The following is a 19,230-nucleotide window of genomic DNA, read 5'->3' as shown; positions in this document are numbered from 1 at the left end:
GTACACTGCTCTCGAGCTCTCCCCTCACACATTAGAGACACTGTCACAAAAGATTTTCCTGCTCGGCCTCCCTGTGCACTTGTGTTCTGATAGTGTTTGAGGTAAAACAATTAAGCATTTCAGCTCTTTCAAAAGGGCAAAACCAGCAGTTTGACCAATTATGAATGTTTTACATGACGAATTACATAAACACGTCTACATCCAAGCCGTGGCCTATGCAGTTCTCACATCAGTGATAAAAATATTTCATAAAAGTACATCATGTCATTTCTTAAATAGACATGTGTCACTCAATGTGAACACCTGTATATTTTCCACATTTTACATGACACATTCCCAATCTCAACAAACTGAATATCAAGGGTGTAGTGAATATAGACCACAGTAGGAACAGGCAGGCCAGATCTGTCCATTATTGGCACTCTGGGAGTATATATAATAAATAAAGAGAAGAAAGGCCAATGATTTACCCTGTCAACATGGAGAGCATGTGGCCTGATATGCTGGAGTAAGTGTGTGTGTGTGTGTGTATGTGTGTGTGTGTGTGTGTGTGTGTGTGTGTGGTGTCTGTGTGTAAGTAGCAAAACTACATAACAAAGACTATGTACCGTAAGCCTTTATTTCTTGTATTTCTCATCCTAAAATATATACATTCAAAATACACAAAAACTTTGTTGTCCTAAAATACATAATTAAAAACATATTGTAATGAACCAAAAAAACTGTATAAGACACATATATACTGCACCTGCCAACACCACTTTTGACACTTGTATAGTCCGCCTGACTTCACAGCACAGCAGTATGAAGTACAACAGTATTTTTTTGCCATCAAAACAAACTCTTATTTGTGATGACGGTGTATCTGAGCACACCCTGAGCCCCATCAACATGTCAGAGAACTAGCGTAGACCTCTGCTTCACTAGAAAGGTCAACTCTACCCAGTCATGCCTCTGGTCTATCTCTGAGTTACATATTCTAAATTCACCCTCTTTCATGCTGTTAAAATGCATATAAAGACATACTGTTCACACAGCATATTATACAGGGAACATAACATAATATAAAAGTCTAACAATACAGTCAGTGTTTTTTTCCCTCAAAGCTCAGAAAACCAAACTGTATACAAGCACTGAAACAGCACCTGTTGGCAGGCTGCCACCTGGAGCCTCTTGTGCTACTGTAAAGCAAAACTTCAGGCCACGCCCAGCAGCTGAATGAGGAAGCATGTGGGTGAACTGACAGCTGACCCCACCCTCACCCCAACACCGTCACCTCCATGTGGGTGAACTGACAGCTGACCCCACCCTCACCCCAACACCACAACCTCCATGTGGTGAACTGACAGCTGACCTCACCTCACCCCAACACCGTCACCTCCATGTGGGTGAACTGACAGCTGACCCCACCTCACCCAACACCACAACCTCCATGTGGGTGAACTGACAGCTGACCCACCCTCACCCCAACACCGTCACCTCCATGTGGGTGACTGACAGCTGACCCCACCTCACCCCAACACCGTCACCTCCATGTGGGTGAACTGACAGCTGACCCCACCTCACCCCAACACCACAACCTCCATGTGGGTGAACTGACAGCTGACCCACCCTCAACACCGTCAAACACCCCCGTCACCCCTCCATGTGGGTGAACTGACAGCTGACCCCACCTCACCCCAACACGTCACCTCCATGTGGGTGAACTGACAGCTGACCCACCCTCACCCCAACACCACAACCTACAAGCTGGGTGCAGAGCTTCCATTCTCAGTGAACAAACAAACAACAAACAAACAAATAAATAAATAACATCAACACCAGAAATATATGAGCAGTAACAACTGTTGCTGCTTTATAAAAAGCAACAACAGTGAGGATACATGAACGTTGACGTATTTGTGCCGTGTTGCTGGTCAACCAAAAACGTGTTTAATGCGATGGCGAGCAGCTGCGTGGAGGTGTTTCATGAATCACACGGATTCTGACTGACTCTTGAAAATGCTACGCATGACTCCATGGAAACATTTAGTGCAACAGTACAGTGGTACCCAAGCTAGAACTACATTAACGTACAAATACTGACTTCACACAACAAAATACTCTGCATAATACAATACTGTAACTCTTCAAATGTTGCTCATTGCCTAGTGTGTCTTATCTGTTAAGTATGTTATATACAGGGGCGCAGATGGCACTGGGGACGGGGGGGGACATGTCCCCTCCAGATTTATATTGACCTCATCTGAAATCTAGCATCTACAAGCATAAACGTATATATTGTACAGCTTGGTCCCCCTCACATCAGAATGTCCATCTGCGCCCCTGGTTATATATGCATTCGCCATTGAACATATGTCGTACACATTAGCAGCAAGAGCTACTTTTAATTCTGAAGTTTAATTTTTAAAAAGTTTTTCTGCTTTTGTTATTGTAGAAAAAAACATGATAAGAACTATAGTGCAAAATTAATAACGAATAATAACCTCTAAAGCATCAGCCCTGAGATATTTGCTCTGTACCCAAGGCACAAGTCTGATCAGGATAATAGTCCACTGAGTGAAGGAACTGATAGCACGTAGCAAGAAGCTGACGCAGGGTGTAGAGAAAACAGCCCCTTAATAATACATGATTACATTCTCCAAAAATGGTGTTGACAGAGCAGATGAAAGTGCTACCAGGGGCGATAAAGTAGAGTTAGTGCCCCTGGCCTCGTGCTGGGGGGGGGGGGGGGGGGGGGGGGGGCATGATAAAGTAGAGTTAGTGCCCCTGGCCTCGTGCTGGGGGGGGGGCATGATAAAGTAGAGTTAGTGCCCCTGGCCTCGTGCTGGGGGGGGCATGATAAAGTAGAGTTAGTGCCCCTGGCCTCGTGCTGGGGGGGGGCATGATAAAGTAGAGTTAGTGCCCCTGGCCTCGTGCTGGGGGGGGGCATGATAAAGTAGAGTTAGTGCCCCTGGCATCGTGCTGGGGGGGGGCATGATAAAGTAGAGTTAGTGCCCCTGGCCTCGTGCTGGGGGGGGGGCCTTGAGCTTTGAAAGCTAAGCTTCATCATCTTTGTCTCTCATTCAATTAATCAATGAATTACTATCTAATTATAGACCCATTTCAAACACATCATTTATATCTAAGATCATAGAAAAAGCTGTTGCCCAGCAATTATGCCTATATCTGCATAGGCATCACATATTTGAAAAGTTCCAATCTGGTTTTAGGCCCCATCACAGTACTGAAACAGCATTAGTTAAAGTAACAAATGACCTCCTCCTTGCTTCAGATCAAGGTTATGTATCGCTGTTAGTGCTTCTTGATCTTAGTGCAGCTTTCGACACAATTGATCATAGGATCTTGCTAGAAAGGTTAGAACGCTGGGTTGGAGTCTCTGGCACAGCCCTTTCATGGTTTCATTCTTACTTAACAAATCGCTATCAGTTTGTAGAGCTCAATAATATTCCATCCAAACGTACAAAAGTTAAATATGGGATCCCGCAAGGCTCCATTCTAGGACCACTATTATTTACATTATATATGCTACCATTGGGCACAGTTATAAACAAACATGGTGTCAATTTTCACTGCTATGCAGATGACACTCAACTTTACATATCAGCCAAACCTGATGACAAACTCAGTTTAAGAAAAATTGAGGCCTGTGTAAAAGATATTAAATGCTGGATGTCTCTAAACTTCCTCCAACTTAATGAGGACAAAACAGAAGTTCTTCTTCTGGGCCCTAAGGCCTCAAAACAGAAAATTCCAGATCTAATGCTTAATCTCGCAGGCTACCCCATTACACCTGGCACAGTAGCCAAAAACCTAGGCGTCATACTCGACTCTGACCTATCATTTGATAAATACATAGATAATACTACTAGGATAGCTTTTCTACATCTCCGTAACATTGCTAAATTAAGAAATGCATTATCACAGGATGATGCGGAAAAATTGGTGCACGCCTTTGTTAGCTCTAGATTAGACTACTGCAATGCACTACTGTCAGGATGTTCAAATAGGAATCTAAATAAACTTCAAATAGTTCAAAATGCCGCAGCCAGGGTTCTGACCAGAACTAGAAAATTTCAGCATATCAGTCCAGTCCTATCAGCCCTGCATTGGCTCCCAGTTAAATTCCGTATTGACTTTAAAATTCTTTTATTAACTTATAAAGCATTGCACGGGCTTGCTCCTGAGTACCTTCAGGAACTTATTTCCTATTACGAACCCCCACGCCCACTAAGATCACAGGGTGCTGGTCTTTTATTAGTTCCAAAAATTAATAAGGTAACAGCAGGGGGAAGAGCCTTTTCTTGTAAGGCCCCCCAGCTTTGGAATAATCTCCCTAAATGCGTCCGGGACTCCGACACAGTCACAATCTTTAAGTCTAGGTTGAAAACCCACTTATTTAGTTTAGCGTTTGATAATTAATATCCCCCTTAGATAAAAGTACAGATCCAGGGGTTCATAGACAAAGGGTTTTATGGTAGACTGGGGCGCTGGTGCTGTCGTCCTGTCACTGCTCGTGGTCACTCAAGTTTGTTGACAGTGCAGTGGACGGATGCCATTGTCTCAGAATACCCCCAAGCCTATGTTACCTTCTGGTTCTGCCTTTTTAGCTAGGCTGTAATAATTTAACTAAATGCCGGAGTTGCTGCCACACTCCGGAAATGTTTATAATTTTACCTGTCCTGTATATGTCCTCATACAGAGCTAATTTTCCCTGTTTCATTTCTCCACATGGCTGCCCGCCTGTTTGAGGAATAATGAGATGAGGAGACCAGCGATCCATCCTGAGCCAGCCACCTCCTGCCTAACCGGATGCATACATCATGATGGACATTATTACATATTTTTCATTTTCTTTCTCTTCTTTCTGTCTAAATTGTTGTTGTTGTTGTCATGGTGACCGGTGTCGGCCAGAGGAGGATGGGTTCCCCCCCTGAGTCTTGGTTCCTCTCAAGGTTTCTTCCTCATGCAAAAAACTAGGGAGTTTTTCCTTGCCACTGTCGCCCTTGGCTTGCTCACTGGGGGCTAGGACTCGGCACTTGTAAAGCTGCTTTGTGACAACAACTGTTGTAAAAAGCGCTATATAAATAAAATTTGATTGATTGATTGATTGATTGAAATCTTTCTCTCTTTTATACAATTCCTTCATTTACACGCAAACATATGTACACACACACACACACACACACACACACACACACACACACACACACACACACACACACACACACACACACACACACACACACACACACACACACACACACGCAAAAACAACACCAGCAATAGAACAAAGAGGAATGATTCGCTTCTTATAATAATAAGAGATAATAGCAGGAACAAACATGAAACAACCGACTCTTTCAATCCTTCAGCCAATCCGAATGGATCACCACTTCTTTCATAATGTCAAACTAACAGCCAATGACCTACTGCCAACACAATAACTCCAAACAAAACAAGAAAACATCAGTGCCAAGAACTGACCAATGGGAGAAACCTCTGCACTATCAGCACATTCCCTGACAGCTCTGAGCTCAGCGGTAATGCCTGTGGACTATTACATCATAATCGAGGGTTGTCTAAGTACATAGAGGCATATGACCATTATGCTGTGGCGTAGACATCAGAAGACCTTCATACATTTGTGATGGAACAAACTAAAACTGCATGTTTGAAGAAAAAAAGCAGTGGGTTAATCAGTTATTCTTCCAAAATTATACGTAAATTCATTTTATTTACATTAATAAATGGCTTTGTGGTGGCATGTGTTCTAACTTTCAGACCATTAATATAATGGAAGTGTAATATGATGAAGTATAAATCTTATACCAGTCCAGTACCAAGACAAGAGAGGGGTGTGATGAAATATCTACGGTCAAAACTAAACAAAAAGAACTATACATGGGGTGAGAAGGCTGTTAGTAAAATTTTGAGAAATTGGACAGCTCATCCTTTATGCATACACACCGTCCCACAGGTTTTGTTCCTGTTGCTTCCACAGGAGGACGGGGAGGAGGAGTTGACGTCTTCATGGATGCGGTCCAACAGCCACAGCAAGAACTCCAGAGCGTCGTGCTGAGAATTCCCTCGGAACTGTGTGCCATATTTAGACACAATCATCTGGAAATTGACAGACGAGACACGAGTTACCCAATGTTTACTTCCGTTGACCCAGTGTTTACCTGTGTTCGTGAGTTAATCACATTCAGACCACAAACACAACAAACAGGGTTCTATTTTGGGAAACACGGTGACCAAACAACAGCTTCCTGAATAAAACATTTTACCACACACATCCACGGTGGCTTGGTGGTTAGCACGTTTGCCTCTCAGCACTGGGGTCTTGGGTTCAAGTCCCTATCTGAGTGGAGTTTCCATGTTCTCCCCGTGTCTGTGTGGGTTTCCTCCGGGATCTCCGGTTTCCTCCCACAGTCCAAAAACATAGAGATTAGGTAAATTGGCATTCCCTGATTCCCTGACTGTGTGTCTGTCTCTTCATGTTCATTAAAAAGCAGTTGTCTAAGTGTGTGTGCTTGTATGCCCAGTGGTGGATGGTGCTCTGCCACTAGGGTCTGTCCTCTCTCCCCTTCCTGCACCCCATTCAGTCCCCCAGGGGGCTGTGGATCCCGGTAGAGAGTACGCTGTGCGCAATTGGCTGCCGCTTCTCACCGGTGTGTAAGAGTTGTATCTGTATAAAAATTGTAAAGCGACCTTGGGTTCTAGAAAGGCGCTATACAAGTTGAACAATTCATTCATTAATTTATCCATGTGTGTGTCCTGCGCATGGAGTCTATCAGAAAACAGTGCTCACAAGAAGCAGCTAGCTGGCTGATACAGTAACTGACAGCCTGTTAGCATTAAGAGCAGTTGGAGGATGTGAGCTGTGTTCTGCTACAGGGCTGAAGTAGGTTTACTCAGTGTTTATCACGGCTTTGTTCGCTTTAGAAGTGCACAAACACCGCCATGTTGCAGCAGTCATAAACTATTTAGCACAAGTCTGTGGCCAAAAATGCAAGGTCTAGTCTTATCAGGAATGACTGTAAAGATTAACACTAACAACTCACTTCCCATCATGCTTTTCAAGTACGTTTGGACTTTTTCAAAAGGCAAGTGCATGATTAAACTGTTTGTCTGAAAAATAAGGGCTGTATAAGATTTACTCTTAAAACAGTAAATAAACCTGGCTTTCAGCTCAGCTATGGGCGTTTAGTTGTCTAGCATAAATGTACATCTTTTAAACTTCTTGCTCCAAGGATTTTTAGCTGTGAGATGCAATCATTGATGAAACCATCAAGAACTATGCTAGCAGAGATAATCTTGCATAAATCTCCATTTTAATACTGAGGGACACAGAGAGTAATTACGCTCGCATTAACCACACAAATTTTAGCAAGATGCATTTTAGCAAGATGCTTGAAGGAAACGACAGATTATAAAAAGAACTGCAGGCTGAGATAACGTAATAATCCTGAATATCAGTCACGTAGCGCTGAAAAAGTCAAACGCCCAAGTGCTTGAGACGTATCGTCAAAAGGAGGTAACCTAATCTTGGCAACGTTGTCCTGCCGATGGTATTTAGTCCACAGAGGAGCTATTAAAGTGTATTTTGTTCAAGGCGGATGCTACGGCCAAAAAGAGATGAGTGATTATGATGCTACATTATGATGCAAGATATGACAGAGCTTGATTGATTAATTTCTCATGGGAAGAGGACAGATGATGATGCTCACAGCCTGAATATACCATTAGCAGTGCTGCAACGCTGGAGAGGACGTTTTGTTCTGCACACCTTTACAAATACAAACACATTCATGCTATGGGGAGAATACCCACAATTATTCTTTTGGCCACAGGCAATGATGTAGGCAACAGAACAATGACGTAACACAGTCTTGAACTTTGTAGTTAATTATGAGAATTCAATCCCAAGAACAGCCTTTTCAAAGCTGATTTCTGATAAAAAAAACCTGTCTTCACAGAGAACTGGTTAGTTCTCGATAGTTTGTGCATAGATTCATTAGATTCATTCATACATTGTGACATATATTTTTATTAAGTTCATACTGTTTGTGCTACTTGATTCTTTCCATGCCTGTTAGGCCGTTATAGTGTGTAAATAATGGCTCTGTCAATGCAAAAGACAAAAAACATCTTGTTGTCTTGCAGGTTATAAACAGCTCTCCAGGTGAACAGGTAATCAGTCTTTGGGTAAACACCTGACATTTCCAACTATGTCAGAGAAGGATGCAGACAGTAAATAAGGTATTCTTGTATTCTTCAGCTGAAGTCCAGCCAATGTCCCTCATCCAAGTTCATTTTTTAGCATGCCATTCACACAGCCTGCAAGCAGACACTGGGCACAGAGTGAATCAGCGGCCACACAAACACCAGAGCAAACACAATTTAACACCTCTTAGATTTATTCCCACGAGGCCCCGAACGTTCATACAGTAGGATTGCTTGTTCTCACTAAAAGCTACAGTGAATCTACATCACAAGGAGAAAAAGGTGCCCAACGCTTGCACAGCTACCTATGAGTTAAGCTAAAAATAGAGAGAGATATCACAAGGACGCTAGCTTTTTTTAGCCAGGATTTAGCAGGCAGAGATTCTTTCATGTATTTAAAAATTTCCCCACAGGTCATTACTTAAAATAGTCTTATAGAAAAAGAGAATAATAAAGGCTAACTAATCCCAGGCTATTATCATGAAAGCTGCTATTTGCTGTCCATGGTATAACATTACTGAGCTCACAGCAGGAAATTACAGTGTTCAAGGTACTCTCCCAAGGCTGAGGTGCATCAGTGCCCCTTTTAACAGACAGTGGTGTAAAAATGGTTAGGACTCTGTGTTTTTGTACATTTCCAATATACAAACTGTTACAAGACAGGGCAATTCTTTAAACATTGAACTTTAGTCATCAGCAGACTGTTGTTGATATCCAAAACTTTTACAGATGAAAGAAGACAAATGCCACAGGGGTTTGGTGATCGTCTCAGTGTATAGTCACCCAACGTAGCCCAGCACTATAGCTAATCTATACGCAGAGGAATATCACTATAAAGAACAGGATTCCTCTTAAAAAGGTTTAAAGAGATGGGAGTGTGGACAGCAGTCGTGTTGTTCATAAAACCAGGTCGTTCTCAAGGCCCTGCAGAAACCCATATTTCAATGCAGGTTCAAGTACCTCCTCATACTTGCAACAGCAAAGCAACAGGCAGGTTTGGGGCACTACCAATCTTTGAGAACATTTACGGCAAGCTTTTGTGTTCTTATGCTCTTTCATTTTAAGTTAATCATAGCCACATTTGTTATTTTCCCCTTAGTGAGCAGCAGGTCTCAACACCGTACTATTCAAAACTGCTCATCAGAATGGCTACTGGGGCTCACTGCTGTTGACACGCCTATAAGCGGTACGCCTAGCTAATAACAAACCATCAGCATACACACCCCATCTGTGTGGTCGCCTATTGCTGTATCATCTGGTTGCTGAGATGTGTTTTGGGATGCAGTCAATGATTTAAGATCATGCATGATTTTTTTATGGGGGGAATGCAGGTGTGTATTGCAGAAGGGGTTACGGGTTAGTAATGTGGGGGTGTAATGTGGGTGGGGTTAGGGTTAGTAATGTGGGGGTGTAATGTGGGTGGGGTTAGTGTTAGTAATGTGGGGGTGTAATGTGGATGGGGTTAGTGTTAGTAATGTGGGGGTGTAATGTGGATGGGGTTAGTGTTAGTAATGTGGGGGTGTAATGTGGGTGGGGTTAGTGTTAGTAATGTGGGGGTGTAATGTGGATGGGGTTAGTGGTAGTAATGTGGGGGTGTAATGTGGATGGGGTTAGTGGTAGTAATGTGGGTGGGGTTACGGGTTAGTAATGTGGGGGTGTAATGTGGATGGGGTTAGTGTTAGTAATGTGGGTGGGGTTAGTGTTAGTAATGTGGGGGTGTAATGTGGATGGGGTTAGTGGTAGTAATGTGGGGGTGTAATGTGGATGGGGTTAGTGGTAGTAATGTAGGGGTGTAATGTGGGTGGGGTTAGTGTTAGTAATGTGGGGGTGTAATGTGGATGGGGTTAGTGTTAGTAATGTGGGGGTGTAATGTGGGTGGGGTTAGTGTTAGTAATGTGGGGGTGTAATGTGGGTGGGGTTAGTGTTAGTAATGTGGGGGTGTAATGTGGGTGGGGTTAGTGTTAGTAATGTGGGGGTGTAATGTGGATGGGGTTAGTGTTAGTAATGTGGGGGTGTAATGTGGGTGGGGTTAGTGTTAGTAATGTGGGGGTGTAATGTGGATGGGGTTAGTGGTAGTAATGTGGGGGTGTAATGTGGATGGGGTTAGTGGTAGTAATGTAGGGGTGTAATGTGGGTGGGGTTAGTGTTAGTAATGTGGGGGTGTAATGTGGATGGGGTTAGTGTTAGTAATGTGGGGGTGTAATGTGGATGGGGTTAGTGTTAGTAATGTGGGGGTGTAATGTGGGTGGGGTTAGTGTTAGTAATGTGGGGGTGTAATGTGGATGGGGTTAGTGGTAGTAATGTGGGGGTGTAATGTGGGTGGGGTTAGTGTTATAAAAATAGGGAGTTTTTCCTCGCCACTGTCGCCTTTGGCTTGCTCATTAGGGTTCTGGACCCATAGTATTGTTAACCTTTTAAATCCTGTAAAGCGCTTTGTGACAACATGTGTTGTGAAAAGCGCTATACAAATAAACTTTGATTTGATTTGATTTGATGTTAGTAATGTGGGGGTGTAATGTGGGTGGGGTTAGTGTTAGTAATGTGGGGGTGTAATGTGGGTGGGGTTAGTGTTAGTAATGTGGGGGTGTAATGTGGGTGGGGTTAGTGTTAGTAATGTGGGGGTGTAATGTGGATGGGGTTAGTGGTAGTAATGTGGGGGTGTAATGTGGGTGGGGTTAGTGGTAGTAATGTGGGGGTGTAATGTGGATGGGGTTAGTGTTAGTAATGTGGGGGTGTAATGTGGATGGGGTTAGTGTTAGTAATGTGGGGGTGTAATGTGGGTCGGGTTAGTGTTAGTAATGTGGGGGTGTAATGTGGATGGGGTTAGTGGTAGTAATGTGGGGGTGTAATGTGGGTGGGGTTAGTGTTATAAAAATAGGGAGTTTTTCCTCGCCACTGTCGCCTTTGGCTTGCTCATTAGGGTTCTGGACCCATAGTATTGTTAACCTTTTAAATCCTGTAAAGCGCTTTGTGACAACATGTGTTGTGAAAAGCGCTATACAAATAAACTTTGATTTGATTTGATTTGATGTTAGTAATGTGGGGGTGTAATGTGGGTGGGGTTAGTGTTAGTAATGTGGGGGTGTAATGTGGGTGGGGTTAGTGTTAGTAATGTGGGGGTGTAATGTGGGTGGGGTTAGTGTTAGTAATGTGGGGGTGTAATGTGGATGGGGTTAGTGGTAGTAATGTGGGGGTGTAATGTGGGTGGGGTTAGTGGTAGTAATGTGGGGGTGTAATGTGGGTGGGGTTAGTGTTAGTAATGTGGGGGTGTAATGCGGAAGAGGAACCTGTTTAATACACTCCACACCACAGAGCTTTGGTCAAGCCAGCCTCAGGCTCAGTTATAAACAGGTCAATGTAGACATTAAACAACTCCTCTGTTTAAGTTTCTGTTCATAAGTAACCTCCCAACGCTCTTATCTAACCACGACTATGTCAAGAATTTTGTTGTCACAAATCATGTCCCAGACTATTTTAAACAAGGGGGGAGAAAGGGCCACTTGAGTTGTTCAAGCTGTCTACAGTCCACCTCCCTTTTCACTGTGCCCTGACTAAACACACCTGGTTTACCTCATCACCTCATTCCCAAACCCCTCGTGAGTTGGACTAAATGTGTTGGATAAGAGGAAACACTAAACTGAAGTGCTGTAGCCCTCCAGGATGTGACACGAACATCTCCTCTTTAAATCAGAAGATGTGCAGAGGCTAATTCTTCTGAGGAGCTCCAAATATTATTAAGAAGCACACTTATAACGTATTTCAGTTATTTCTTCACTACAAACCACAGTAAAAGTCACTCATTCCCCACCACCCCCTATTTTTGAATGTTCTCATTATGTCACTCAGGGCCTACTTTTGCTGATTAAAAATAGACTGTGCTTTATAAAAGCTGATATTAACTGAAGCAAAATTCAAGATTTAGGACTTTGCTGTTTTCCAGAAGTGGATACCATCTCCAGTCAAGACAGTGCTGATGTGCCATATATTGGCTTTTACCTCCGTCATGAAGGAGCACATTGTATGATTGATGGTTACAGTGCACTGGCTTCCCCAAACATTTGACTCAGTGGGAGGTTGAAATTACAGGGTAATCTAATTGTTTATAGACAAATCTCTTCATCTAATGCAAACTATCTATTAAGCCTGTCAGAAGTATAACAGTATGCGTTAACTCAGGCCATCTTTCAGACAGATGTGTGGTAATGTACAGAAAAATGAACTCAAATCCACTGCAGTCACAACACCTTGGATCAGAATACCAACATTTTCCATCCCAGAAAACATCCAGTTGTATGTTAGAATGTAAAATTGCTTTAAACGAAACAGAATTTAGGTGTAAATAGCATTTAATGGGAAAACAATGCATTATTTGAAAACGTGCTATTTTACAGCCAAGCCTGACTGACGGATGCTCGCCAACATGCAACTAGTGTTTGACAGTCATAACATCAGTCCAAACAATCCAGTCTTAGTATACCAACTGACAAGGGCCCATCTCAGTTCTTAGCTTAAAAAAATTAACTAGAACAAAACCTTAACCCAGTGTAGCAAACTTTGTTCTCTACTTTATGTCTGAGAAACAGACCTTGACCTTAACATGTGACACTTAGGTAAACACATATATGTGTTTGAAGCAGAAACACACTCATCTTCAAACTGGATTAGGCCTCTGCATCTCAAAAGAGCAGGTTTGCCCTCAGCTATTAAACACCTCCTCTGTTTATGCAATGATTAACATTTCCACCGGAATAATCCACTTTATATCATCCCAGTTCAGACCCCCCCTGCTTTGACTTATGTGGCTCAGCCCATTTTAGAGCATAAGAAGACAGATTCTGTTTTTTTTCCTCCCCAAACTGGCCTGTTGTTGTTTCACTGGATGAACCCAAAGGGGAATGAGAATGTCAAAACTGTTTCCAACTGAGCATTATTTTATTTTACCTTATGATGGCAGCGTAAACCTGAGACCTCTGCTCCTACAGTCAGGTCCTCCACTGTTGTGCCATACAGTGCTCCTATATGCTATACACTCAAACTGGACCGGTAATAATTTGCTACAAAATATTATGAAGTGAGGTCTACAAATTTTATAATATTGCAATATTTCACTTTTATCTGGACAATCTACAAGCATTGGTCCCTGACAATGGACAAAAACTTTGTCATAAACTTAGAATGGTCTTTTAATGACAAGACATGCACATTAAATAAAGCAGTAATATGACTTTAGCACAATAGAGCTGACTTGTCACTTTTCATGCATCATTTAATAAAGGTTAGAGCTCCATAAATGCTGTATGTTATGCTGTAAAAATGCATAACTATCTTTATTAATCACAAGAGTTTACAGTTAACAAGTCCTGGATTGTGAGTGATATTACTCCTTTTAAAGACGCTTTTGCACTGCACATGCCCACTAAAATACATCGCTTTAGTTCTGAAGGAGAGGACACACTGCAGACCTTGTTCAAGGTTGAGTGCACGGACCACACGGCCATAAAGAGTGCAGGTTCACACACCTGAAGACCTCACACTCTCTCTCACACTCTCCAGGAACTCTGTTGGTCTTTTACGATTTTACAAGAAATAAAATACATAAATAAATTCGACAAAACGAGCACATTTTCCGCCACTGAACCTAAACACTTGTCACGTGTGTTTATGTGACGCCAAAGTGCAGACAATAGGTTTGGCAGTTGATTTATCAATGAGATGCTCAAATACAGTTTAATGTGAGTTTGGGGTGGTGGTGATGGTGGTGAGGTGTAGATTTATCTTATAAGTTTTTAAATATCACCTTAAATTCCACCGACAGCTGAGGCGTGTATTCCAACGTCCACAGCGCCCTCACCAGAGCCGCCAGCTGCTCCGTCACTTCTCCCGAACCTTGCGGTGTCTCCTCGCTCTTTACCACCCCGTTAATTCTCCTCTGACTGATATCCGATTTGTACCGGTCCAAACCGAGGTATTCGGCGAGCAGGTCGGTGTTGCTGAGACACTGTACGACAGCGTTCATAAAGCACGTGTTCCCGTGATTCTTCAAACCCAAAACACCGGGAGTCTTGTCACCGTACGACAGTGATAATCGCTCTTTAGCGGAGTGACGGGACGGAACCGTGGACGTTTTCACCACACGCTCCCCGCTCACCCGGTTCTCCTCCTTCAAACTCCCCGCATTGGCGCTGAGGATGCAAGGTGTTCCGTCCCGGAACCCCCCGTCATCGTCTTCTGGGTCTAACGGGTCGGCGGTATCTGCACTGTGAGCCCAGGTGCCTAAACTTTTAAAAATCTTATTCACGAAACTTCCGACTGCTTTAAATGATTTCTTTCGGAACAGCTTCCCAGACACTTGCTGCTTGTCCTTGTGTTTACTGGTCTTGGGTTTTTTCGACGTCCCTTTCACTTTCTGCTCGCGTTTTTCCATATCTGTAATTACTTCTTCATGAACGCGGACAGTAACGACACTGAAGACATTTCTGCACTCAGCCACAAACTATACCACCGAAAAAGAGGTGACGGCGTCCACACGAAATACACGACGTTTTTGGACATCCTATTCGTTTCTGTCACGTCCCATTACATTCAGACGCACGGACCATCCTCGCTCCGAGAGGATGAGCGACAAACCTCCCCCGTTTGTAGCACCGCCGCCCGCTGCTATTGTGGCAACTCCTACTACGCACTAAAAGTGGCGGGTACTTGTGTGCGCGCGTCTCATTAGTGACACCCATACACCCATAACCTACACACATAACCTACAACCTACACCCATAACCTACAACCTACACCCATAACCTACACCCATGACCTACACCCATAACCTACAACCTACACCCATAACCTACACCCATGACCTACACCCATAACCTATAACCTACTCCCATAACCTACACCCATGACCTACACGCATAACCTATAACCTACTCCCATAACCTACACCCATGACCTACACACATAACCTACAACCTACACCCATAACCTACACCCATAACATACACCCTTAACCTACACCCATAACCTACACACATAACCTACACCCATAACCTACAACCTACACCCATAACCTACACCCACAACCTACACACATAACCTACACACATAACCTACAACCTACACCCATAACCTACAACCTACACCCATAACCTACAACTTACACCCATAACCTACACCTATAACCTATAACCTACACCCATAACCTACACACATAACCTACAACCTACACCCATAACCTACATCCATAACCTATAACCTACACCCATAACCTACACCCATAACCTACACCCTCCCTGCTACTATATAATAACTATGGCCACAAACATGTGATGGCGTCAGAACATCATTTAAAACTGGAAAACCAACTTTGTGTTGAAGGTCTTAACATTATCCACCTGCCGCCCCACGTTACAATAGTAGACCAATAACAGGAGAGTTAAATGATTTACCGCACATGGTGAAAAGGAGCGCCCTCTACTGTTTAATTACGCCAATGCCAATAGGGCTTTGATGTTCCCTCCAATAGTATACGGCGCGAGACTGGGAGACTCTCTCACCATGGCTCTCTCATCCTGGCTGCACCGCGCTGGTGAAGTTCCGTTATAGTATCGCGTAATTTGATAGGAATTTCAAAATAAAAGTAATAAATGAGAAGCTTAAAATTTTATTTATTCATTTTTTTAGCAAATTTACCGTTTCTACATAAATAACTACATATACTAGTTATACCTTCACTCTTTGTATTTACGAAACATCCCATATGGCATTATAAGGATGTTTGCAAAGGATTTGAAAACTTCAATGCACATTAAACTTAATGTTTTGCAGATAAAATTCAGGTAGAAATACATGAAAACACAAACAAAAGATTTCCATTTAGAACTTTATTTTTGCAAAAGCCCCATGGCTTCCCCTCTTTAAACACTGTTCAATTTACAGTTGATTGGTATTCCCAAGTTGTCAAGCACCTCTGCCATAAAATGGTGCATGTCTTGCACAGATTCAAAGCCAAACACGAAAGGGTCCATTACATCACTTTGCTCGTCCTCATAATGCCAGGCTTCTGTCCAAACAATAAAATATTACACAACTATAATAGGTTAACCCATTATAGACGAAATTATTAAAATTAAAATTAGATGAGACAAGCAGACTGATGGTAGTTATATATATATAAATGATCAAGCAGCATTACTAAATTAATTAAATTAATATACATCTCCTTCCACTGTTATTATCTATTTACTTTCACAGTATCACACATTGCAGAATTTAGGATGTACATTGTTCCCATGCGAAGTTTACAATGCAGATAACTTAACAGGCTATTCTTAAAAGTTTTCCTCTCCATAAAGTAACTTTATGAACATATTCACTGCCAATACAAGACTAGAATGTAAGATTCGTTTGTGTACAAAAACGAGGTATTTCAACTTGCACTAAACGCTGGCGTCGGCCATTGTTTTGCACACAAACGAGCATGCGCGATATCAGGAACGCGTTTATGCCATGGCCAGGCAGCCATGCACAAGCAGCCACGGGGAGGTGGTCTCTTTTCTCGAGCCGTACCCTCCTCGTTCATCTCAGTGAACACTTGTTTCTTAGCTGCCCCCACCCCTGCTCTCTTAAACACACACACACACACACACACACACACACACACACACACACACACACACACACACACACACACAAAGGACATCCACTAAATATATTCCACTGAATATATATTAATTCCCTTATGTAAAGGTTGTCTGATGTTATGATTTATGGTGCATCAATTACCTTTTTTTTTACGTAACCTGGGCCATAAATGATTGTATTCTAGGAAAAGGCATCAACATGTAAAAATGTAAAGCTGTTATTGACATACTGACAAATAATCCTTCTAATCTATACAAAACAAAATGTTTATATAATAACCATGCAAGTCAGAAGAATAGTTTAGGAAGAATGGGTGTGCTGCCATATGACTGTAGCACTCTATATGCACCTGTGGTAAGCGCATATGTCACTGGTGCGGATGTTTACACCAGTCGTGCTTACACCATGCACGGTCCCCCATATGTGCGATGTTATTCTCAGCACAAGCTCATGCCTTCACCGATTTAGCACCTCCTATAGACAAAGACCAGTCACTTCAAAATCAGCTCCAGGGCTGGATTCAATGATTTGTCCCACAACATATATGAAGACAAAACTTTATCAAGATGTCATTATTTATTTCTGCACCTTTCAAATAGGCATCTGCACACCTGTCACTGAAGGAGCTAGAAAAAGATCCCTCTAGCTACTGTATGGGGTCTCATGCTCAGTTTAACTGCACACCCTTATTGTGTTCGCATTGTTACAATTAATGAAGACAGAGACTGGTTTGAAAGAACATAGAGTAGTTTAGGAAACAGTGAATTTAGTAATCTAGAATAAAGTCAAATTATTTCTATATTTGATATAAATGTTTAATTGTCTGTACAAATTAGAGATATTAGAGATAGATATGCCACTGGTTCATTGGATAAATAATCATATAAATAATCATATAAAGCAAAATCTTGATTCTACCAAAAAGCAGACATTGATAAAGCGATATTGGAGACACACAGCATGAAGAACCACCATTTCATATCATCCATCTCTATTTAAACTTGATGTTTGTCTGGTCTGCGCTCTACAATATGTTAAAGTAAAGCCATTATTAGTCTAAAATTGTTGCGCTGACACATTTCTTTGGGCTTGTCCGGAATTACTTGGAACGTAGGCTAATGGCCGCAGAAATAGTGTCTTGCTGCAGTGGTTAGCACAACACTTGCTGCACCAAGAACAAGCAGTGTGAGCGAACAGCTATGACAGCTCTCTACCCAAACACTGCACTGCAGCTCACAGTGAGCGCACGAGCTCTCTCCACCTGTCCCAGGTAACTGCTGCATACTGAGAAAGAAAATCTCTCATAATAAACTAGTAGGACACATCCACAGGATTTATTGTTAAGGCGCATGCCTTTGCAACCTTTTGTTATAAACGCCGTAGGCGTAGGCTATGCTAGAGATTACTCACAAATATCGGTTGTTGTTCACCCCTTAAGGAATAAGAGTTAACAGGAATAGAATAGTAGGGAGGTATATATAGATATGCTGCAAAAGGATGAGATATGATTGCCCCTCTTCTCCGCCGTTCTTCCGATCAAAGAAAAGAAACGAAAAGTGAATGAACATGAACACCTAGAGATCACAATGAAATTTTACATTTTGACTGGTGACAAATATCAGTTTATAGCCTATCTGCTGAATTATTTCTACATCATTTACTCCTTAATAAACGTATTCCTTAATAAATATTTGATCAATTATAATACTGTACCAATTAAAATTTTATATAGTTTCCAGAATCCCACTAGGCAGACCAAAAAGTACCTTTCAAAAATCACCATCAGTTCGTATATTTATGGTTAAAGCTCCCTCTAGCGGTGATTAAAATATCAGTTGATACTGAAGTAGCCTACATACGGACTGGTTACCGCTGTATGCGTATAAGCAGAGTAGTATATACTGTAGCTTGCTACTGCTCTATAAGTTCTCCGTGTATATGCTACATGTAAGTTTATCAACACAGCCACTAAAATAACTAGCACAAAAGCATTATTTGTCTTCATCTGTTCCTCCTTGTGCAATACTGCAGGTGTTGCATACTGTATTACTTGAAAGAAATCAGCTTTATACTGGAGAAACCAAGAGAAGGCTTGCTGATCAGGATTAAGGATTTGCAGTGGCAGACATTTTAATACTAATAGACACTGTATTAGTGACATACCTGCTTGCATCGCCAGTTGTTGCTATGGCAGAAACAGAATTAGAAATGTAAAGATTAAGACCTGTTCTACACTCCTGGAAATTGTTTTTGAATTCCATGGGTGCCAGTTCTCCTTCCACACTCCTCAAAGACCTAATGTCCCGCCCCACATGAAGCAGTTGAACTATCAGTATAAAAGGAAACACTGCAGTACTGAAGCAC

General features: G+C 42.2%; 1 protein-coding gene across 1 annotated transcript in view; it reads right to left on the bottom strand.

The window, feature by feature from the left end:
- The window catches only part of usp43b (ubiquitin specific peptidase 43b), a 78,611-nt gene extending 63,066 nt beyond the window's left edge, over positions 1 to 15,545 (bottom strand). Inside the window, exons 1-2 of the mRNA XM_076988649.1 lie at positions 14,027 to 15,545; positions 5,971 to 6,123 (exon numbers count right to left, since the gene is read on the bottom strand). Of these exons, the coding sequence (XP_076844764.1) occupies positions 5,971 to 6,123; positions 14,027 to 14,653 (780 nt within the window). The 5' untranslated portion in view covers positions 14,654 to 15,545. The remainder of the gene's footprint in view (positions 1 to 5,970; positions 6,124 to 14,026) is intronic.
- Positions 15,546 to 19,230: the final 3,685 nt, after the last annotated feature.

This window comes from Brachyhypopomus gauderio, unplaced genomic scaffold (genome assembly GCF_052324685.1).
Source record: "Brachyhypopomus gauderio isolate BG-103 unplaced genomic scaffold, BGAUD_0.2 sc63, whole genome shotgun sequence".
Lineage (NCBI taxonomy): Eukaryota > Metazoa > Chordata > Actinopteri > Gymnotiformes > Hypopomidae > Brachyhypopomus > Brachyhypopomus gauderio.
This window is presented reverse-complemented; position numbering and strand designations above follow the sequence as displayed.